The sequence below is a fragment of the Cupressus sempervirens genome, chromosome 4 (assembly GCF_028749045.1).
Source record: "Cupressus sempervirens isolate cs-2001-9-10 chromosome 4, ASM2874904v1, whole genome shotgun sequence".
In the NCBI taxonomy this organism is placed as follows: Eukaryota; Viridiplantae; Streptophyta; class Pinopsida; order Cupressales; family Cupressaceae; genus Cupressus; species Cupressus sempervirens.
In genome coordinates, this window is record NC_143121.1 from 542,691,332 (window position 1) to 542,716,676 (window position 25,345).

The window sequence follows — 25,345 nt, forward strand, 5'->3', positions numbered from 1 at the left end:
AAAACTTTGACATGTTCAAGCTTTCCTTGCTCAAGTTGTCGTGAATTCTCCTTTTGTAGATTGGCACATTCTGGATTCTTTGACACTTTGAAAACCTACTTGACGATGTCCAGATATAAACTTGGAATAACTTTCCATCAGCACCTTTAACTCTTTTTTTTTTTTAGAAGTAAAATGTTTGGCGCATGGGAATGCATGCAAATGAAAATAGTTGATTTTCAAACGTGACTTAGGGTTTTCAAGACATTATTACATGGAAATGGCTACACCTAAGTGCAACATGCAATGGAAGATGAAAAGCATGGAAAGATGCGGAAACATGTATTTACTCATGGAAGCGTGAGTGCATATGGAGAGATGAAAATGGAAAATGAAAGAGGGATAGGGAGCTTTATAGTCACTTTTGGTGAAAAGATGAAGTCAAAGTACATGGAAGATGAAAATAACATCTTTTTGACTTTTCAAAAAGTGACTTTTAATCAAAATCAAAACTTTTGGATGCAATTACACGTAAGGCATTTCGTGTAATCATATCGGGCAAATGGATGCGAAAAGTGAGATGAGTGAAAATGGAAACAGAAAATGGGATTACATGCATGTGTGGTATGAGGCCTCGCCCTGACCCATCGTAGCATAGTTGATACATTACTATTTTGATACTCATGAATCGATATGTTGAGACATTATTTGATGCACTGAACATTATTATGCTATTTTATGATGTGTGATGCGTTACTTCAGTTATTTGATTTCGTCATTTAATGCTTTATGAACATGTATAATAATGAAGTAAATGAATGCAGAACTAACACTTTGATTATGCAATTTTAATGGTCGAAAATATGAGTAGAATGGGATAAACAATTGATTATTAGAAAGATGGATGTTTTAAATTTACATAATTTTCCTGATACGAAATTTACATATGTGCATGTGATTTCTTAAACTACTGATGTGTGCAATTAGTGTGCAGAATATTTAACCGGAAAATCTAATGGAAAGATAAAACTGAACCCCTTGCTATTTGTGCTATGTTGCATTGTCTTTCTTCGAAGGTTGTTATATAGTCTTAAAACTCTCCTAGCTTTTGTTTGGGTTCTATTAAGTCTTTAAGGCCTAAAAACATTAAATTTAAGTACCCTAGGAGTAAAGGTATGAGTTGGGAGTACTTTCCACACCCTTAGCCTCTTTGGTTGACTTTTAAGGTCACTCAAAAACCCCACTTTTGGTTGATTGCGAAAATTGATTTGTCTTCTCCATGAGTTGGTGACTCAAACTCCACCTTGGGGTTACCTAAAGTCTAGTTGAGTTAGGATGATATTTAGAGGCATTTTGGGAAAGTTTTGGGGTTGTTACCCAATCTCTAGTTTTAGAGAAAAAGTTTGAAGATTGAAAAAAAGGAAGGATAAGCTCTTCTCAACTGGTCATTTTACCATAACTTTTTGTGAAGGTAGAATTCTTCACTCTTTGATCATGTTCTTCACATTGTTCATGCTTTGATTCATGCATAAGGCATTGTGTGTTCTTTGTATTGCTTGTATGTGTGTTGGGGTTGTTTGGGAGGGATCTTGACTTGTTCTTGGATGTCATTCTTATGCTTGCTTGAAATTTTGAGGGGATTTCATGGGGATTGTTTTGGCAATACTCACCTTTGGATAGGGAAGAAGTGGCCAAGTACGGGGAAAGGGCCTTAGTTGAACCTCAATAGTGTAGAGTCCCCTCTCATGGTGAGAAAAGGGAAAGAGGGTAGGGTATATGGGCCCCTACTTGTCATCACATACCTTGTATGACAATTTGAATTCTTGAAAAAGGGAAGGAAATGAAAATCCTTGTGGTATTGGCCTCGAAAGGGCATTTGTAGAAGAACGGAAGTTCTTGAATTTTAGCCCCGAAAGGGCTATATTATGGTATGGTGATTGACGTCTCCTATTGAGAAAATCCACCTCTCCCCTATTTTGGTTCAATATTGAACCTATTGTGCAAAACCAGGCTGAAATGCATGCTTGAATTGTTTATCTTAATATGTTGTTTTACCTCTGGGTCAGTTCTCGTTTTTCCCATGATTCCCTTGATGCATTGAAGATATTGGAAAAGAATCTCTTGTGAAGACCTAGAAGAGAATTCGATTGAATTGTATCATTATGTAAAAATGTATTTAAACTTTGATGTATTTGGCAAAGATGTCGGATTTTCTTATTAGTTCTTTCCTGATGGAGCCTTGAACCAGGTTGATTAATAGAGAGAAAAGATTTAGAAAACCTCTTTGCATTGTATCTTATGTTAATTCAATTCATGTATAAGTGTGTGGAAAAATAGATTAATTGATGAGTTTATTTGAAATTAAGCAATCTTCAAGTTTCAATTATGTTAAGGAAAAGGAATGTTGTTATGTTGAAATTTCAATCCAAATTCATATGCATTAGGAGATACAATAAATCTCTCATTGTTGATATGACGAATTGTTCAATCATCTTGTTAATCTATGCAAATGGTAAATCCAAAATAGATTAAAAAAAATACACCTCTTGTTATAAAAGAAGTTGCAAAACAAAAGTCGACACTTAAAAAAAAAGAGGGGCTTGACAAAAAAAAAACACCCCCAGGAGCAAAATTGCTCTCTGGAATTTGTATGAGAAGGCAAAATAAATTCTCAATAGACTACAGAGAATATTCCTTAAAAATGCTCTTGAAAGTTACTGTTTAAATCAAAAATAAAAAAATGAAAATTTAAGTGAAAAAAAAAAAAAAATATATATATATATATATATATATATATATTCTTTTACCATTCTGCTCAAGGACTTCACCAATAAAACTTTTTGCAATAAATTTTCTTGAAAGAAATCATGGCAAAAAAAAAAGATTTCAAATTGCCTCCAAACCCAAATCTTGGATCACGTGGGTGGCAAGCTAACCTTTCGTATGGAGTCTGAGTCCTCATTTAAACCATTCAAAATGAAAGGAGACTTCTCCCTCTCTCTCTCTCCAGGTTGGGCACAGGTGTGATGCAAGGGTAGAGTGCTAAGACCAAACAACATTTAAGTGGGCAAAATTAATGGAAACTGCAGTTGTCGTTGCTTTCCAAAAGCCTCTTGTCCAAACTAACTCTATTTTAACTTATCTCGAAAACTCACCAACTAACCTTTATGTGTTAACTTATTTCCCCACTCAATCATTCCTTGGCATCAGATTGGTCAGTGGGCAGACCTAATCTTGTGTTTTAAAGTCAATGAATTAAATAGTTAAAGTACCCCCCCTTGTATCCTCCTAGATTTCCGCAAGCTCACTTAGACCATGCGTGGGCTAGGGAAGTAGTTGTTGGAGAGGCATTTAAGTTAATGTTTTTTGAGCTTGAGTGTAAAACACTTTACCTTTCCCTTCATAGCGCCTGATCTTCCTCTACCCACGCTAGGCTTGGATAGCGTACCAGTCTGGGGTACCGCCCAAGGAAGCTTCGGGTGGCATGTAGCAAGTGGGGGTCACGGGGAGTAGCTTGAGTTTCTTGGGAGAGCGCCCAAGTGGGTGGTTGCGCCACTTGGCCAGTAGGGAGGGGTAGGCCTTAGGTTAGTTAAGGTGATTAGTATGTAGGTTTAATTTAATTAGTTTGTTTTAGTAATAAGTAGGAATGTTATCAGGTTTTGATATTCAGTTAGTATTTAATTTGAGTTAGTATATATATAGTGTGTTTAAAATAATGTTAGTATAATAAGTTATTAGTATAAGTTAGTATATCGATTTATTAGTTTTGTATGTTTCATTACTAGTAATTAGAGTTAGATGTTGTGTTAAGTTGATAATGCTTAGTATTTTATTTCAGTTATTGAGTTGTGTATTAACATGCATAAAGTGTTAGTTTAGGACTTTGGTAATGGTAAAGTTGTTATTTTATGATTCAGTTTAGTTTAAGTTATTTATAAATAATATGCATTTCAATATTAATTAGCTTAAATTGTGATATCGCTATCAGGATTTAATTGTGTGATTTTTGAGTCAAACTCATTGACCCATAGCTTAAATCGTTAGTAACTCAATTTATATATTTGTTGTGAAACATTGGTGATCTAGTTTCTTCTCTTTGTTGACCATTATATTTGATATGTTTCGTTTATATTTTAGTATATTTTAATGTTAGTATTTTGTGGGGTTGCAAATTGTTATGGAAGTTAGAAAGGTTAAAATTTTATTTACTTATTTAATTTTTAGTTATGTTATTATTTTTTTTTGAAATGTTTTATTTAGGATAGAATGTGGATTTAAATGTAATTAGTTAGAATAAAGTTTAAAATAAAGTTTAGTTATAGTACGTGTTATTATAGTAATTAGTTCTTTCATTCTTATGTGGTGTAATAATTGAACTTGTGCTCTTTTAGATCGTTATTTCAATTATTCCAATATATTGTTCATTTAATATTTTTTCTTATTAATATTTAAATGGCTAATGTAATATGTTTTAAATTAGTTTTTAAATTATTTTTTATAAGTGAGTTGCAAATTTGCATACGAGCCATTTTAACAATTTATGTTAATGTTTAGACTTTTAAAGTAATTAATTTTATTTTAAAAAAAAAAAAAATTGGTGTGTTTTTGCCCTAATTTTGGGCATGACATGTGGATGGTGAATGAGATAGAAAACATGTAATCGCATTCGTCGAATGAGAGGTGAGGTGTTGTGACACGAAAATGGAATGTGGAATAAGATGATGCTTTCGCATGAAGTGAAGCAGCAACAAGTTCTTGGGAAAGAATTTGTGACTTCTCCAAAGTGGAGAAAACCGGCAAGCAAACACAACACACAAAAACACAAAGAAAAATGTACCTTTCGAAAGTGACTCAAACATGCCAAGATGCAAAGCACTTGAACACACAAATTCGAAATTGGAACTTGGGAAAGAACCAAAAACATGAAAATAAACAAAATCTTCATTTTTAAAGGAAAAATGCACTTTCCATGGCATAGATTTCAACAAGTGGCAATCATCAAGCAATTGTGTGCATAAAATCAGCAAGATAAGCACAAATTAAATAGCAAGAAAAAAGTCTACTTACATGAATATTAAGTGCCAAAAATGAAGAAGAAAGATTCTCCAATGTTGAAAAATTCTCCAAAAATGCTAAGACTTTTTCCAACTTTGCAAATTTGAATGGGAAAGGGCAACAAACAAGGTCTACTTTGCAAATTTGAAAAAAGTCTACTTACATGAATATTAAGTGCCAAAAATGAAGAAGAAAGATTCTCCAATGTTGAAAAATTCTCCAAAAATGCTAAGACATTTTCCAACTTTGCAAATTTGAATGGGAAAGGGCAACAAACAAGGTGTTTTGTATGCTAGATGCCAAAATGTGCCCTAAGAATGCTCCTAGATCCAACATTTTTGGGATGCATGTGCTTGGGACATTTTTGGTGAAAAACGTTTTTCACCAAGATGCATGAACAAATCGATTTGATGTTTAATCATCAAATCATGCACCAACATGCAATGTAATCCCCAAAAGAAGCCAAATCGATTTGTATTGGAGCAAAAATATTGATAAAAAATGGAGTTATTTGCTTATTTCTTCAAGAATGTGTCCTACATTGGAGCTTCTAATAACGTTTTTGAGCATGTTAGACCCATTTTTTATGTATGAAAACTCGTTGCCAAGCAAAAATACCTCCAATGAAAAAGATTTCATGCAAATCCATCAAGAAAATCTCCCTTAATGATCAAAATTGGGTTCTTGGGAGACAAAGACGTATTTTTTCAAAATCAGACTTGAAGGGCAATGCACATATTAAAACATGTTTCAAGTTCAAATCGGACCTTTTTGGGTCAATAGCATGTTTTAAAATGTGCAAACAAGGCAAATTGGACCTTTTTGGATCAATAACATGTTTTAAAATGTGCAAACAAGGCAAATCGGAGCTTTTGGAGGGGAATGCACATTTTAAGTTACATCTCACATTTTGGATGCAAAGACATAAAAACTTATATTTTGATGTAATGACATCAAAAAGGTCCACTTATGATAACCTTTTGATGTAATGACATCAAAAAGGTTCACCAAGTTGAACTTTATATGCAGTGGCATGTAAAATGTCCACTTTTGATGGATTAATATTTCTAACTTGAAAATTATATGCAATGGCATGTAAAAAGTCCACTTTTGATGGATTTTACATGTAATGACATATAAAATGTCCACTTTTGATGACTTTAAATGATTAAATAAGCACATGTCAATTTAAATTCATTACAATATTACTTAAGTGGGACATAAATTATATTTACATATCATATTAATTATATAACATGTAAATATCATTTAGAAAGTAATATTTACTAGAGCATTTGATTTAAATGCTAAAAATTAAATTGACCTATATAGTTAATATAGTCACTTAAGTGAAAAATAAAAAAGTAACTCAACTTATAAATATAACATGAAGTGCACTATAGTCACATTAAGTGAAAATTTTAAAGATAAAGTAACCTAAAAACATAACAAAAAGTGAATTTAAGTTATATTTTTCAAAAAGTGAAAGTCACATTAAAAATATAACATGATATTTTTAATTCGTGTTGTTACATCAAAAAGGTCCACTTTTTGGGCACTAAAATGGTCATATCTCTTGACTAACAACTCTGATTAAGCTCTAGGTTAGACCAAATTGAAAGGAAAATCGAAAGCCATGACGAGCGAAACCAAAGGACTAAAAACTAACAAACGCAAATTTAAAAACAAAGAAAAGGACGTTGAAGGCCTTAAAAATCAAACAAAGGCTCGACAGAAAGTAAAACGAAAAAGACTTAACCAAAACCTTCAGTAAAACAATTTGATAAATGAATAAAGTTGATTGATCGATCAACATTAAACAATTGAATATTAAATTAAACTTAGAGAAACGTGAAACTAGCTTGAAAAAGTTTCATGTTCTTACCAACATTTTGTGGTGACAAAATGTAGGACAAGCGTATTGAATAATAATAATTCACCCATCTTGTGAAAACAACTGAAGAAGCATCAAAATCAAAATCTGACAACACCAGAGTGATCCTGATGATGAAAGACAATGAATAAACCTGACGGGGTGACTTACTATAAATAGATGCTCCCTCCAAGATTCTTGGAGCCCAAACCGAAAGCTCGAAATAAAAATTGAGAGTATCACCCAACTCCTCTAACTCAACTGAGCTCATCAGAACCAACAGTTTGACTTACTATAAATAGTAAGTCCCTCAATTGGAGCCAAATCACAACATTGGCTATTGAAAAGCCTATAACCCCACAACTAAGACCCTCAAATCCCACTGTCAGCTCACGAGGGTTGCAAAAGTGAACTAACCAAGCCAATTGCAGGAACTTGCAAAAAATGGGGACATTACAGATACCAACGTAATGTCCCCAACGACACATCTGAGTTTTCTCAAGGGAAAACACATGTAGGAAGTACTCAAGGACAACACCTGAAGGAAAACTCTGGTACCATTGTAATGTTATTGACGGCCCCTAAACTGCTAATGAGTGGATGTTCCATGTTTGTTTGCTGAGAAGTTTGGGAGTCATACTGTGCTGACCAGAATGGTCATACGGGCTGTTAGCAAGCTGCACGACACATGCAGGAGGAATGAATGTGTAGTGGTCGCATGGTGTAGGCGAGATGGTAGCATAGTAAGCAAGTTGGGTGTAGAATGAAATAGATCTGATCCTACGGAGTGGAGGAGAGGAGGGGTGTACAGTGAGCTGATGTAATGTCCCCTTTTTAGTAGGATCCTATAGCTAGGTTTAGTCAATTCATCATTGCAACCCTCATGAGCGGACAGTGTGATTTGAGGGTCTTTGTTGATTGACTTGCGATTAATAGTAATTCAATTGTGGGCAATTCCTATTTTAGTAGTGCTGCTGAGGCACCAAGTGGTTTGGATTCTTTAGTGATTGATTAGGTTGATTCATGGAGCTCTATATTATTAGTTTATTAAGATTATCTTAATAAATGACTTTATCATATAAGTATTATAATTTGATGGTGTGTTGAAGAAGTTTTGTATGTGAAAAGTGTCTTCATGAAGCCATGTGCTTGAGAGCTATGTACTTAAAATAATTAGATGGAAGCTTCTAAGTGAAAGGCGTGTTGGTGAAACAACTTTAATGAAAGGTGTATTGGAGAAGCCAAATTGCATTATACAAGAGGCTTCATGAAGCAAATAAACTTATTCTTGGTTATTGCTCTTGATATTTTTTTCTTGGTGAAGGTTTGAATTTAGTGAATTTCTCGAGGACCAATTTGTAATGTCCCTTGTTCATCTCCCTTTAAATTTTGGGACGATAAACTAAACTTATTACAAATCGTAGTTTCGATTTCACTATGAACTTGTGGAAAAGGTTTTAATAAGCTATTTTGAGAGTGATGACCAATACCAATCTATGTTATTTCTGATTTATTATTTATACAATTATGTCTACTGAGGTGAATTGATCTTATGGTCATATTTACAATATGGTCTCTGTTATATCTGAATGGTAGTTTTGGCTATGCCATGTGATGGTTATATTTAGGATATGATTCCTATTATACTGATAAGACAAGTTGCATATGCAGAATGATCTGATATAATTTCTTACAGCTATGGAGTTGCTATATCTTATATGACCCTTTACACATATACAACAGAATGTATAAATATTACTACTTTCAGCGTTATTGTTCCCTTTATCTTGAAGCAGGTCTAATAATGATGGTACCGTCTCTGTTCAGAATTGATGCATATGGAACTAGAATTTGTTGGTTTCAAACACCGTATATCTCAAAGAACAAAATGAAGAAGATATGATATGTATTCTGATACAGACCTCCAAGTGTTACTCCTGTTGTATGCTCTATTGAGCATGATATTTGGTGTGCAGATTTGAACTGAAGGATGTCTTTTCCATCCTGCTTATATCTGATTTTATTATCTATTCTCCTCTCCTTTACAACGATATTGAATTGTATGTCCTTAATTTGTGGCAAAGGAAGTAATTGTTTCAAGAGCACAATCTGAAGGATATTTTTGTATATCTTCTGTTAGTGATTATTGATCTCCACATATGGATTCTACTAAGTTATTTTCTGGACATAGACCTTTCTCTTCTCTCTGTATATCTCCCTTTCCCCCATATTTTTCTCTCTTCTGTGATATATATATTATGTGATCTCCTTCAATACATGACCCTTCTTCCATTTCTCTTTAGTCGCATAGATGTGCCTGACTTTTCACTTATGCATAATTTGTTTTATTATGTTATTATTATTGTATAACAAATTGATGTATTCTTAGACTATTTCCATCATGGAAGAGCTAATGATGATGCTTTATGAAGCATTGAGTTACTACGAATCATTTATTTACTCTAAGACCTGGTGCCAAGGTTGATTCTTTTTTTTTTTTTCTGAATTCTAACACCTGATAGATATATTGGAGGTACCCAGAATACAGTCATATAACATCTGAGATTATGTTGTTCATTTTTTATATGTAATATATGAATTGATTGATACGGATCACAGTAGTGATTAATGCTACTCTTATATCTCACATTCAGAACGATCATCATGCACGCTATATTTGACTCTAGTCTGCTAATGTTGAAGACCTTCGATGACCATCCTAATGGCCATGTGCATGACTTCATACTTGGGCAGTAGTGTTGAGCCCAACCATGTGCGTAAACACTTTATCCGTCACCTCAGAAACCAAGCTGAGTCGACTCATCCAACTAAGAAATTAGTCAATGTTTATAACAGAGTAACGAGAATCGCCATAAAATCGCCTGAATCGGCGATTCGGCGATTAGATTCAGCAATGGCGATTTTTTTGGAGTCGGAAATCGCCATTGCCGATTTCTTCAAGTGAATCGCCTGAATCGCCGATTCAGGCGATTCAGGCAAAAAATCGCATGAATTGCCTGGAAAAATCGGCAGGAATCGCCCGCGGCCAATAAAGTATAGAGTTGTAAAATTTTAAAAAATTGCTTGGTTTTTTTACTTTGTTTTTGACCATTTCTCTTTGTTATAACCCTAAAGGGCCTTCTATTTATTTAACATGAGTAGAAGAGAGGAAAAGTGAGAGAGAAGAAGAGAAAAGAAAAGCCATAGGTTTCTAACCGGCAAGAAGAAAGAGCACAAAAGAGATCAGCAATCCATTTGGGGAGGCCATCAATTGCATTGGGAGCATTAGGGAGCCAATCTCAACACTCCTCAACTCATTTGCAAGAGGTAAGTGCTCTTTTTTTTTTTGCATGTTAGTGTATTATGCATTTTTTGTTAAATTTTTATAGTTTTCAAGATTTTTAGTTTAGATCTTGAATGTTCTTTATTTTTACTAAGTTGCAAACTGGGGTTTGTTGTTTTGTAGCTTTTATTAGCTTCAAACTTTGATATTTTACATATAAATTTTTATTGCAGCAGCCTTTGCTTTCATTTTTTGCAAATTCGAAATGGGTAGAAAAGATGAATGTTGGAAATATAACGAAGAGTTTCCTGGAAGAACCAAATATCAAACAAAATGTATTTTTTGTAAAGAAAAAATAACTTCTGGGGGTATTTATAGATTGAAATACCACATTGCTGCTATACCTGGACACGATGTTACAATTTGCACTCACCAAACTCCTGAGGCAAAACGCACTTGCTTAATGGCATTAGAAAAAATTGAAAAAGACAAAGCCAATAGGAAAATGCAACTTGAAGGGTTAAGGGGTATTGGCTCCCATGTTCCCGCATCCGCATCTGCAGCCGCATCCACATCTGCATCTGCATCAGCTTCTGCATCTGTAGGTTGTGTTGGAGAGGGTTCTTCTAGGCCTCATTTTTATCCTAGTTCTTCTGCTCGTGCTAGTGCTAGTCGGTCACATACTGAGACAGAGTCCCACACCAACCTATTGCAGCCTAGAGTGCGGAAAAACAGAATGGATAGTTACTTTGTGCCCCGCACTACTCCTGGTTCCCAACCCACGCTTGAGGGCATGGGTTTGAACAAGGAAATTCATGATGCTGCCAGAAAGGAGATATGCAAATTTTGGTACTTTTGCAACATTCCATTTATTGCAGCCAGGTAATTGATTCTTTTTTCGTTGTTTTCTTTAAAGTTAAAATTAAAAGTAAAAGTAAAACTTTAATTATATTTACTTGTTTTATAATTTGAGTCTTTGACATCTAAATTTTTATTTGTGACAGGGCTCCTTATTGGCAGAACATGATAGACGCGGTTGCTATTTGTGGTCCGGGGTTTAAAGCCCCAACTGAGGCTGAGTTGAGCGGATACCTCTTGGATGAGATGGTAGAGGACATGAGGGCTGAGCTCGAGGAGAACCGAAAGGAGTGGATTGCAAAGGGTTGCACCATCATGACTGATGGTTGGACAGATAGGAGGAATAGAACACTCCTCAATTTTCTTGTATCCTGTGGAGGTAATTGATCATTCTACTTTCCTACATACATAATTGTAAATTTTGATTTGTTGAATGCTAATTTGTTGATGATCCATTTAATTTTAATATTCTAATTCGTTGTTTTGTTACTTGTAGGATATACCATGTTCATCAAATCCATTGATGCTTCCGCACATGTAAAAAATGCCACATACTTATGTGAGGCTATTGAGGAAGTCATAGCAGAGGTGGGAGAACAAAATGTGATCCAGGTGGTGACGGATAATGCAACAAGTTATGTTGCTGCAGGTAAACTTTTAACTTTTCAAGTTTTGAAAATAAATTTATTTGAATTTTGAAATTTGAATTTCTAATTGACTTAAAATTGTTGTAGGTAAACTTTTGATGGAGAGGCACCCCACCATATTTTGGTCCCCTTGTGCGGCACATTGCATTGACCTCATGTTGGAGGAAATTGGCAAACTTGAGTTTGTCAAGTCATGTGTGGAAAGGGCAAAAAACATATGCAAATTCATTTATAATCATTCATTTGTCCTCAGCACAATGAGGAAGTACACAGAAGGCAAAGAGATAGCTCGCCCAGGTATCACGAGGTTTGCCTCGAATTTCATCACCTTGCAGTCCTTGTTGACATCAAGGGATGAATTGAGGAGCATGTTTGTTGGGCGGGAGTGGATTTCCTCTTCCTATGCTACGACCACTGTAGGGATAGATGTGGCAGATTGCATATTTGATGAGGATGGTTTTTGGAAACCCGCTAGAGAAATCCTGCAGGTAAATTTATTGCAATTTAACATTTAGTATTTTACTTTTACTTTAAGTTATATTATTTTATATTTAAGTTTTGACTCAAGTTTTTTGTTTTACTTTATATGTAGGTCACTGAGCCCCTTGTAGCTTTGCTACGAACTGCTGATGGGGAGAAGCCCTCTATGGGCTACATTTATGAGGGCATGGATAGGGCCAAGGAGGCCATCAGAGCCCAATATGCAAGAGTGCAGGAGAGGTATGGCCCTATTTGGGACATCATCGATAGGAGATGGCAGAATCAGCTCCATCGACCCATCCGTGCAACAGCTTACTTTCTGAATCCGGCATATCGTTTCCGTCCTGAGTTCAAGGCGGATGCGGAGGTTCTCACTGGCTTATACACAGTGATTCAGAGGTTGAGTAGCGATGAAGATAGCGCTGCTGCGATTGTTGAGCTAGACCAGTTCAACAATAAAGAGGGGCCACTTTTCTCTAGCAGGATGGCCATAAATGCTCAGACAACACTACAGCCAGGTAAAAATTAAATAATATATTCAATGTTCATGAATCTAGATTCTAATCTTAAAGTTGATTATGTAATTTTAGAGTTAACTTGTAATTTGTAAATGAGACTAATTGTTTCTATTTTCAATTTTTCCCTTATTGTAGATAGATGGTGGCAAATGTTTGGGGCCACAACCCCAAAACTTCAAAAAATTGCCATTCGTATTCTGAGTCAGCCAAGCAGCGCTTCTGGATGTGAGCGCGGTTGGTCCATGTTCGAGCACATCCATTCGAAGAGGAGAAACAGGTTGACAGTGCAGAAGTTGAATGATATTGTCTTTGTTCATTACAACCTCCGTCTTAGGATCAGACAGATTTTGGGCACTGACTCCTCTCCGATCATTCTAGAGGAAATTGATCCAGAATCAGAGTGGCTCACAGAGGTTGTGGATCCAGTCTTCACTGAGGAAGACCGTGTGTGGGTTGACCAGGTGGATATAGAGGCTGAGGCAGCTAGAGCACGTTCTTCAGGCATTGGTAGACGCACACGTGCACGCATAGGCACAGGCCCTAGCGACGTTCATGAGCCCATCTTACATGCGGGAGATATGGCTCGGCAGTCCTCTAGGACCTACATTAGACGCCTTGCTACTAGGCAGACTGGATACTCAGAGGCTGAGGCTGAGGCTGCAGCCAAGCTTCAGGATGATGTTGAGGATGATGATGATGACTATGAGTCTGAGGCTTGAGCTGGAGCCTTGTTTTTATATTTTGTTTACAGATATTGATACTGAATCATTGATAGACATATGTTTCAAACTTTCATGGATCTTCATCTTAGATTCTTACATACATTTATGATTTGATGTCTTATGGATCATCTTACATACATTCTATGATTTAAATCATTGTGATCATTTGATTTCTATTTACTTCAGCTAGCCTACAATTTACATTTTAGATAACATAGTTACATATGTGATGGATTTTATGTTCGATGTTTATGTATGTTAAGTTTTAACTTCTATTTGATGATGTTATAGTGTGTTTAAGTTATATTCAATAAAGGGTGCATGAAATAAGTTTTAAATTGTTAAAATCTTTAAATTTAAAGGGTTTTTTCAAATTTGCCAATTCATCGCCGATTCATTGCCGATTCACGATTCGATTCGGCCTTGCCGATTCCGATCCGATTCCAATTCTTGTTACTTTGGTTTATAATGGCGATAATGGTTTAACATTTTAGTATTAAAAAGTTATTTGGATATAATCAAGTCGATAGGTCTAGCCAAAACCTTCACGTGAGGATAGATTATTATTAATTATTATTATTTCTTATTATTATTAATTATCAATTATTTTTATTTTATTATTATTAGGATGTTATATTTTCATATTGCCCACTTATATCAATTGATATAATAGATTATACGTCTAATTATGTAATAATATTTATTAGTTAATTTGTTATTAGTTATGAAATTCAACTTTGAAATAGGGAACATTACACAATCCCTCTTGAATTGAGTGCATCAATCACTGTTGTTGTAAAGCAATTGAATCTGTGTTCTGAGTTGAACTGTTCATTCAAGTTCACTGCTGAGGTACAGTGAATTGAATTGAGTTCTTTCAATCTGAATTGGGCATCCATAGTGAGTTCTATAGCTGGAAATCATCTCGGCCTTTATACTGCCATTACTGTGTCTCAGAAAGGTGTTGACAGCTGCAATTTGGGCATTATATATTCTTGCATTTAGTCCCCAATTATCTCTGTACTTCGGTGTTGATATTGTTAATTTGTCAAGATTGCAGCAAATTGTATTAACATTGCCTCTTTGGTATATGTTTTCCAAGAGTAGTGATCTCTCTTATATTGTGAAAAACACATGGAGAGACATGCCCCTTAATGGGACATGTCTATTCATTATTATTTAATTAATATAGCAATTAATTATTTAACTATATATATATATATATATATATATATATATATATATATATATCTTCAGTTTAGTCTCATGGGTTTATCCAACTGAAGCTATCAAACATCAATACTCCCTCTTAGCTAGGGAGGATAAACACATATAGATATTACGCCGGTCGTAATACATAGAATGACAAAAATTTAGGATATCTTTCATCAAAAGATATCCACCATTATGATATCACATTTGGTGTCATGAGTATTGGCCTCCAAAATATCAGCATATGATATTCACCAAATACATTGAGTATTGGCCTATAGAATATCAACATATGATATTCACCAAGTACTCAATAAGGTAATGGTCTACAAAATATCAACACATGATATTCACCAAATAGATATCATATATCTATACAAACAACTCATAGACCGTCAAGTGAATAACATCTAACACTTAGTTGTTGATTTGCAAGATATAATTTATCATGATCTGTTTTAACATTTACATAAAATGTATATCATTATTTAAGTTATTGTAAGATCATCACCTTCCAATAACTTCTACAAATATAAGTGATAATCATTTGGAAGTCGTCACTTCCTCGCGATGTACATAGTGGTTAAGCCCATTAAAATCATACAGTCACACATATGGGCTTTCGAACTCCCTTTGAATATCAATCGTATGATCTCCTTGTCTAATGAGGCTTTTGATGGAGCATTAAGACTCCCTCTGAATCTAGTATCAATCCTCCTTTTCCTGCAAGAGAATCCTCAAAAAAGATCAAGGCAAATAGCTCTTATAGTACTTATTGCAATAAAAGAATAAGAGAGAGACTAACATAATCCTCAAGGAGAATTCCGCATAATAATATAAGATGACTCCAATATAATATAGATAAATGTCAATTTAAATATATGCTTTAAACATATAAGCATATATTCCATCTTCAATATATATATATATATATATATATATATATATATATATATGCAATAATCTATATTTTCAACATATTACTCTTTATAAAATCTAAGGTAACCAATTTCACTTATATTCATAATGAAATAAAAATTAACTCTTACCTTCAGTCGCTGACATGAATACAAACAATAAATGAAACACATACTTTTGTGGGGTCCACTGTTTGAGTGGATCATCATATCCATGTGACAGTCTTGGACAGGTCGAGCCAATAAGGCCGCCCACTTTCCTTTATTCCTTGGTTTATAGACTTGTTCTCTGTATTTTTACCGATTGATGGTCCACGTCAGATGTAAGGCTTGTTGCCTTTCGGTTTACTTACATGGTGTTCACGGGAGTCGGGGCCATTGATGTTTCATTCGCCCAATATCTTGACATAAGCGAACAAATCATAGAACAGGTGACAGGCAACCCCTATGTGTTTAGACCAAATGGCAGTTTCATTGGCCCAGTGGAGATCAAGATGACAAGAAATGGTTGCGGAAGGGGTTTATCTACCACAAAGAAAATCCTAAGGTGATGTAATACTAACCAGCAAGGCTCTGGTCGTCTCTCCTGAGTATGCTACGAATCACAATCCCCTACTTCAAATCACGAGAGACACTTTAAGCTCTTGGAGAGAAAAAAATATGCCAGATTTTTCTTTCTAACTCCCTAAAGCATCATTCACTATTCACTCCCAAAATGTATGATTTCGTCAATGGATATTCTAAGGCAACCAAAGCAATTTGAGCTATGTTGTGCCAAACTTTTAATGAGCTGATTGAAATGCAAAAGGATCGCCAATTTCATAAAATCCTAGAACTCATTGCATTTGACAATTCATATGCAGTTGCAATGAAAGAAAAGTCCAAATAAAATAGTCATTTCGAACATATTCCAACCACGATGAATTATGGTGTGTTGTTGCTTCTTTTCTTCATAAATCATCTAGTGCTTCAGCTTAATGCTTCAGGTAGTTCTCCCTTAGTTCTTCTAGTGGCCAGTACTTCAGGTCAGTGATTCGGGTGGCCAGTGCTTCAGGTCAGTGCTTCGGGTTAGTGCTTCTGGTAGTACAGTATTATCTTGATGGTTGTACAGTAGAGCGTAATGATCTGTTCGCCCCGCGTGCCTGATAGCGAGTTCCAAAATGCTAAATGTCCATAGGGACAGGGTTGCAGGAAGGTCGTATGGTAGGAAGTATGGTCGTATGGTGTCTGGGGAAGGTGTACGATATGCAATTGCTGAAGCAAATGGTGTATGGATCTTCTGTTGTTTACCTTGGTGACCATACGGGAAGGTAAGAAGTTTGTACGGTGAAGCTAGAGGACCGTACGGTATGTGAGGGAGCAAATAAGTATGAGGAGCAGTAGTGGATGAAGTCATATTGTAGAGATAGAGGTCATACGGCTGCACTTGGAGGCCGTATAGTAGGCTTGTGAGGTTGTACAATTGAACTTGAGGCCTTCCAAAATGTGGAGATCGAACTGTATTTGATATCAAGATAACACACTCCCCAAATATGCTATAAAATGATAGAATAAATGATTCAATACAATTCCATATATATATATATATGCATCAGCTACAAAGATTGTGCTTTGATTTGTCAAATCTAAGCGAAGTGTTACAAGTAACGGAATAGGGTGAGGGTTGAATCCCATTGAAACCGGACAAACCAAATAGGGAAGGTCTTTCACTTCCGAAATGGCGAACAACAGAGAATCCCAATGGGAATTCGCAATACAAAATAAATAATCAGAATGCCTATCTACAACTACCTACAAGTCGTTCTTAAATACCCGTCGGGGAAAACCTTTCCGAGGGTGTACAAAGAAAGCCAACGGCAACAATTACCAACGAAAACTAAAATAAAAATAGGCCTGAGATATATTAAATCAATTGGAACCACAAATACAAATATTAACTTGGGCCACATATTAATTTTTTTAAGTAACTAATTAAAGGTCCTTTTATTATATTATTTAAATTTTGGGACCAGTTAATTAATTAATTTAAATAAATTATTACATTCAAATTTGGGGACATGACAAATCCTTGCTGCCCAAAATTGTTTGCCCTTAAGCAATCCATCATCAAACGAAACACCAACAGCTCCCAAGTCCCAAATCAAACGCGCAGGCAAGACAAGTGAAATGACGTCAATCCTCCGCAACACCACATTGCTATCAAACTTTCGCTATGCCACTTTGATATAAATATTGTCATATCCTTCACCAGGATCCCAATTACACAAATTGATGAAATCTTTCACGTCATTATGTTCAAAAATCTCTTTGGGTACAGTCATGCACACAAACGCTGATGCTGGCACAAACTTACCCACTGCCACAATCACAACGACCACTATTATATTTCTGATGGATGAAACCTTGACGAAGAGAGCTTTAGTAGTGAGAATGTTGACGAAGGGGGCCTCAACTATGAGTTCCTCGCCAACAGTTCTTCAGTGAAGGGTGTCGCGATGATGGGAGCCTCAAGAAAGAGTACCTCAGTAAAGGGAACCTTGGCCAAAAAAAACCTCAACAGAGTACCTTGGCAACAAATAAAATTTTAGCTGCAGATAAAACCTCAATGGGACACAAAACCCCAATTGAAGCTTCGATGATGGATAGAGCCTCGACAACGAGCAATGTCTCAATGGCAATAAGCGTAGCTATTACAACCGATGCAACCAAAATGACAGACACACCATGATGATGGAGACAGCCATGACGTCATCAACGGACACAACTATGGCGACGGATACACACTTGACATTGTTGACAAATGCAACGACGGTGACAAACATGATGGACTTGGCAATAGACACGGCTGCGGTGACAAAAATGGACAAAATGAAGATGACATACATGACGATGATAGCAATGCCGGACATGGCAATAGACAAGGCGGCGGTGATGACAACGGATACAATGACGATGACAGATATGGCAACGGTGACAACAACGAACACAATGATGGTGACGGACACTAACTCAACGTCGGTAGTGGACACAACAGTGACAGACATGACGGTGATGGACACAAATTCAACAATGGACATGAACTCGGTGTTGGTGATGGTCACAACGGTGACGGATACAAACTCAACAATGGACACAGACTCACGTCTGTAACGGATACGAACACAATCTCGACATTGGTGATGAACACAATGGTGGGCATGATGGTGACGGACACGAACTTGACAACGAACGTGAACTTGGCTTTGGTGAAGAACACGGCAGTGACAGACACGACGACAATGACAGACACGAACTCGATGACGAACACGGACTCTGCGTCGGTGACGAACACAATGGTGTCGGACACAAACTCAGCATCGGTGATAGACATGATGATGATGGACACAATGGTGACAGACACAATGATGACAAATATGATGATGACAAACACAAACTTGACGACGGACAAAGACTTGGCGTCGGTGATGGACACGATGGTGACGGACACAAACTCGGTGTTGGTGACTGACACGAACTCAGCATAGGTGACAAACATGACAGCGATGGACACAACGGTGACAGACACAAACTCTATGACAGACACGAACTCAGCATAGGTGACGAACATGACGGTGACAAACACAAGGGTGGTGATGGATATACAACCTTAGCGACGGGCAAGAACATGATGATGCACATTGCTTCGATGATAGACACACAGCCTCGACAACAAACACAACCTCCGTGACACATACAGCCTTGGGCACAACTTGATCCATCCATGTCTTCACAAGATTCATGCAAGCAATTTCATTTTTTTGGTGTTCTCCCCATGGTGTCGTAGAGAGATTTAGCAAATCTTCTTGGAGCAGCCCTGTAATCATGCCTTCATTCTCCTCACATAAAGCATCACCCTTATCATTATTAGTCATTTTCTCCCACTTGTGCAAATGAAATATTAGTTTTTCTTCACAATGCTTGAAAACATTACTAACCAATCTATATGCTGCTATAGAAGGAATACATTCTAGATTATGAACAGCCCATAACATAGATGTGATGGGTTGGGATATTTCATCCATCTCTTCAATGCACAAAATCATAAGACTCTCCATAGTATCATGATCTCCCTTGATGGTGACCAAGAAGTGATGAAACATATCATGGACCAAATTTTGCAATTCGAGATCTAAGATAAGGTTACTTACTTTGACATTTGCACAATTCTCCAATATTGTAGATCTCCTACCAAAAGGGTCACTACTAAAGTCATTAAGACTCTAAAAGCTGTCAACTATCAATTGCAATATCTCTATCATGGCATTATCATCATATGTTGCTTTAGGAGCCGAAATTCTCAAGACCTCACTGAGACATGTTGCAACTGCCAATCTTTTATCCTTGTCATGGTGTCTCAAAAGCCTAGGTTGACTTAAGGCCTCCTTAATCGGCGAGAGGACTCTCTGTATAAATCTTGAAGGTACTTGGTTCACATGACAAAACAAACATCCAATATATCTAATGGAAGATCAACACCCTCACTAAGCTCTTTGCCAATCCTTTGTAGTGCTCAACCACCAGTCTCCATCGTTGTTCAGGGCCATAGTGTGATCCAAGTACCAGAATCTCTCAATCATCCCAACAGGCTGGCAAGTTCACCAACTCTGATACCACTGTAATGTTCTGCTCTAGAGTTTCCTTATGAAGTCTCGTAGTATGCTTTAGGTATTCTTGTCGTGTGCTGTAGATAGTCTGGTTGTGTGCTCCAAGTAGTATCCTCAGTGCTTCAGGTCAGTGCTTTGGGTCAATGCTTCGGGTCAGTGCTTCAGGTGGCCAGTGCTTCAGGTCAGTGCAACCAAAGCAATTTGAGCTATGTTATGCCAAACTTTAATGAGCTGATTGAAATGCAAAAGGATCGCCAATTTCATAAAATCCTAGAACTCATTGCATTTGACAATTCATATGCAATTGCAATGAAAGAAAAGTCCAAATAAAATAGTCATTTTAAACATATTCCAACCAGGATGTATTATGGTGTGTTTTGCTTCCTTCATAAATCATTCATGCATGCCCAACACAACAAGGTTCAATATGGGTGATCTTATGAGGATTTATTCAGCCAGAAACATTAAATAGGGTGACAAAATCACTATCCCGTATTTCAATGTTTTGGTGCCCCTTCCTTCTTGGCTCAAGTCTTGCTCAAAGTTTGGTTTCACCTGTCCCTACATACGGTGCGATTTATTGTTCCTCTTGTTCAATTTTGTGCACAACAATTGTTCTGTACAATATGTATTGCCACATGGAAGTCACACCATTATAACAGCAGTCTTATGTATCTGTCATTGCTTAAGACTTCCACGATAGTCACTGTTTCTTTTCAAATAAAATCTCCATTTCTCATTTCTTATTCTTTTACATTTGCACCCTGCTCTAATACCATATTAGTTTATCAAGATTGTGGCAAATGTATTAACACTGCCTCGTTAGTATATGTTTTCCAAAAGTAGTGATCTGTCTTACATTGTGGAAAACACATATTAAGGGACGTGTCTATTCATTATTATTTAGTTAATATAGAAATTAATTATTTAACTATATATATATATATATATATATATATATATATATATATATATATATATATATATATATATATATATATATATATATATATAGTTAGTCTCATGGGTTTATGCAACTGAAGCTATCAAACATTAACATATATATCTGCTATTATCTTTGTGTTTGAGGCGACATTCGTCTCTGCTATTTGGCTACATATTGGTGTTCAATCTATATGCTATTAGGCAACAAATAAATTTGCAAATTGAGCGCCTAAATAACTATCATTAGTTCATAGTTGGGTAGTGTTTTCATTACTTACCAGCATTGCATTTTGGGTGACTGTATTGCCCTATTTGCAGACTGTATAACATGCTATTGTTGGCATTTTGTGGCTGCGATCACCAATCTACAGGCAGCATTCAAGTTCATGGGTAGGACGACTGGAGTCAGGGTTGCATTTTGCCACCATTAACACCTACAATCAGGCATCATCATACTTGTGTTTGGCATTAGGAATTCTTGTTGTTGACTTTTCCTTGGGCAGCATATTGTTGGTATTTGGCATCCAGTTTTGAGCAGCATTGTTATGCTTGCTGCTTCATTCTTGGGGTTGGTGATAGATTGTGAAAATCACATTGCCTTCTGCAATTGATTATTACATTAAAATTCCCTTTAAATTCATTGTAATTTCTTTTACTAATTAAGCAATACAATTACAACACAAAATTGCAGCATTGAGTTTCTAGTTAACTGTGGTTTGCAAGGTATTTCATTTCAGTGATATTTCAGTATTACATGTATTGAAAATTCTAAAAACAACATATATTGCAAATACAAAAAAATTGAAAACACCACAAACACAAAAAAAAGCACATCAGCCAGCATTACAGTAGTGTGAGCCAGTTGGGTTCATTACAGGTGGCAGATAGCAGTACACTGAGGGGGGAAGTGAAAATGATGGGATCGGTGCACGGTGTCCACACAGTGATGTTTCCTAGCGTACGGATGCCTATCATACAATTATAGCTCTACATGCAAATTCTTCCTTAGGTATGGTGTATGTGATGATGACATGCAGTGGTCCTATTGTTCTGTGCCAATGACATTGTATCAAATATATACCCTTTACGAATAGAGATGGAAATGTCGATAATACTCCAGATCACACCGAACAGGAAATGATTGCCAACCAAACAATATTCATATATTTGGAATTTAGTTACAACCATAGTTACAAGACTCGGACTCGCCTCTGACTCGGAAAGTCAAAATCCGACTCGAACTCGGACGCAGCTACTGGAGTCGGCCAAGACTCGGCAAGGACTTGGAAAATCGAAAAACCCATGAAATTCAAAGATTTTTAAGGATTTAATGATTTTTTCATGCATCATTTAGTCAATTAACATTAATACACAATAATTGAGATAAATAGAAGCTACTTAACACTCATACACAATTTTGCATAGATCACCTAAGTATAACAACGAATTTCTAAAGGAAAAAAACTGAATAACATAATATAAAGTTGAAGATTTAAGATTTAAGATTCAATCCTTAATAAATCCGTGACATGTCATATACCATAATATCATTTTCAAAATTAATATACATGGGAAAAAAACACCTTCCAAAAATCTCTATCTTTTTAAAAAAAAAAAAAAATTTAATTTGGAGAGTCCTGGACTTGGGACTCGGCAGAGTCCCTGGACTCAACGAGTCCACGTGGACTCTGCCAAGACTCGGCCGAGTCCAAGTCCAGAGGCAAATTGCCTTGGATAGGGCGACTCTGGCTCGGACTCCCAAAGTCCTGGTCAGACTCGCCGAGTCTCATTACACTAGTTACAACAATGAAAGCACTCTTGATTTTCTAGATCCAAAGCCAAACAAGCAAAGCGAAATAGGGTGAGGGTTGAATCCCACTGACTACAATGGCCAAGTAGGGAAGGTCTTTCGCTTTCGAAATAGCGAAACCAAGCAAAACTCCAACTAGAATTTGCAACACAATTAATAATTCAAGTCGCATACTAGAAACATCATACCCGTTGGTCGTACATGCCCCATCAAAGGAAAACTCCGAAGGTGTACAATAAGTCCCGAGATGACAACAAACACCTATGACCAAAATACAAGATAGGCCTGAGATATGCATAAATCAATCGGAACCCCAAATACAAATATTTATATTTTTAATGATTTGGACCCCATATTTATTTATTAAAGGTCCTTTTTATTATATAATTTAAATTTTGGGACCAATTAATTAAATAATTTAAATTAATCATTACAATAAAATTTGGGAACATCACAATCACATAATATATAAGAACAGCCATTCAACAAGTGATCCAACATATATATTGTTCTTATAAATTGTATTATCATTATCTATATATATCTTATCAATTGCATTCATAAGTGGTATCATAGAACATATTCATAGTCATAGTAAAGACTTGAAGGAAAAATATCTCTTGCAATCGATTTTGCAAGATAATTGTCTCAATTTCACAAGTTATCCTAAAAGGGGACATTACATAATGCACATGCTACATCATTAGTTGTTAAGAAAATTCCTAAAATTGACATTGTGATAACTTAAGAAAGCCGATACGATAGTGTCAAAATAATGGTGTGCTTAAGTCACCCTCTTGTACTTGTGCTTGGATCACTTCATCTTTGTAGGACTTAATTGCAAGATTAGAAATAATAGCTTAGACAACTTTAGATGGCTAACTTTTTTAAAGTTTGAGCATTGAATTTAAGTCTTATCGTAATCAAACCCTACAAAAACATGTAAAATCAATGATTAGTGAGTAATGACCTTGACAAAGTTGATCCTCAATCTGCATGGACTAAAAATAGGGATCTGTCCATGTCATCTAATGAGAATTTAGCCATCCTACATGAAGCATTGGCACAAAAATTCTAAGGTTAAGTTGCATGAGCTTCTGGTTTTCATTCTGCAGCCTTATAATTTAATATTTTTGCCATTCACTTCATAGTCAATCATGATTGGTTTTGCATTCTAGCAAATAAGAGTGTAGTTATGATTGACTAAAATGTTGATAGTTAAAGACTATTAATAAAGCTTTGGAATATGTTTTCCATGTTATGGTATAGAATTAATTTGATCTCATATGCTTTACTGGCATTTCACCATAAATGTTTTATCATTTTCATAGACAATATGCATAATGTATTTGTTTTCTATGCCTACAAACTGTATTTGGAAAGCAATAACAAAATCATTTTTTTTCATTTTTGTGAATTTGTTGCTATTTTTTTAATTTCAAGTTCTTCCATTTTGAATCTGTTTAATTACAAATACTCACACTCCATCCACAATATGTAGCTATCATGTAACTGGTGTAATACTATGCTAAAGACAGCTGCTAATTTCATAACCAAAGACATGGTTGTCAACACAAACACAAGCATCACGAAAGGTATGTTGATTGGGAAACTAGATGACAACCTAATGTGTTGAAAACATATCACTAACCACAACTTGTCAGAAAATTTGCTAAGTACATACAAAATGGTTAGGTTGAAAGTATGCCCATACGGAGCTATACTCAGAGACCCAAAACATTCAACAGCAAATTCTACTTTTTCATATTCAAATCCAATGCCTATTATCCTTTCATGATACAAGGATATACTGTAAAATGGCTTGGTGGAAATTATGCCAATACTGAGCTAAACTCAGAGCCAAAACATTCAATAAAAATTCTACTTTATCATATTCAAATCTAGCATCTACAATCCTTTCATGATACGAGGATAATTGTAAATGCTAGCTCTTTTAGCATGCTTACCAGGAACCAGTACTTTTGAAGCCTTTTGTTTTATAACTGAGTTTTTTAATTCAAAGTAAGATGTGTATTTTATTAAAAGAAAACAAGAAAAGCTCATCAAATGTTTCAGAAAAACATGTGGTTCTTCCAAAACACATTTCCTTTAAATTCAATTTTCTCATGTAATTTGTTGCAATTATGCATATAGAGAATTTGAATGGAAAAGGAAAATAGTGGACTTACATCAAAAGAGTCTTTGACAATGTGTTGAAGTATATGCATGGTCAATTCGTTTATTTGAAAAGGTGACTGTAAGGCAAAAACACAAATCAATAAGATGTGGCTATACTGAAGTCATAATGAATAAATAAATGCTAGAATTTTTAATCATAAATGTATCTACATCTGTATCTACTTTCCACCTATAATATACTGTTTGAAACACCCTCCACCCTTG

At 35.7% G+C, this 25,345-nt stretch overlaps 2 protein-coding genes across 3 annotated transcripts in view; one reads left to right on the forward strand and one right to left on the reverse strand.

The window, feature by feature from the left end:
- Positions 1-25,345, reverse strand: part of LOC149562335 (uncharacterized) — a 180,728-nt gene that overhangs the window by 86,792 nt on the left and 68,591 nt on the right. For both annotated transcript variants that reach the window (XM_089825859.1, XM_089825858.1), the window contains exons 2-3: positions 25,132-25,197; positions 23,131-23,203 (exon numbers count right to left, since the gene is read on the reverse strand). In XM_089825859.1, coding sequence (XP_089681985.1) covers positions 23,131-23,203; positions 25,132-25,197 — 139 coding nt within the window. The remainder of the gene's footprint in view (positions 1-23,130; positions 23,204-25,131; positions 25,198-25,345) is intronic.
- Positions 10,457-13,589, forward strand: LOC149562336 (uncharacterized). The gene is made up of 6 exons (XM_089825857.1): positions 10,457-11,072; positions 11,195-11,427; positions 11,545-11,697; positions 11,783-12,183; positions 12,288-12,693; positions 12,829-13,589. Exons 1-6 carry the CDS (start codon positions 10,654-10,656, stop codon positions 13,410-13,412), a joined length of 2,196 nt encoding a protein of 731 aa, XP_089681983.1. The 5' UTR covers positions 10,457-10,653; the 3' UTR covers positions 13,413-13,589.

Excerpts from the sequence above, each read along its gene's own strand:
- LOC149562336 (XM_089825857.1), top strand. The coding sequence starts at position 10,654 with ATGGCATTAGAAAAAATTGAAAAAGACAAAGCCAATAGGAAAATGCAA. Across the intron at positions 11,073-11,194 it reads ATTCCATTTATTGCAGCCAG|GGCTCCTTATTGGCAGAACA; the intron begins GTAATTGATTCT and ends TATTTGTGACAG. Across the intron at positions 12,184-12,287 it reads CCGCTAGAGAAATCCTGCAG|GTCACTGAGCCCCTTGTAGC; the intron begins GTAAATTTATTG and ends CTTTATATGTAG.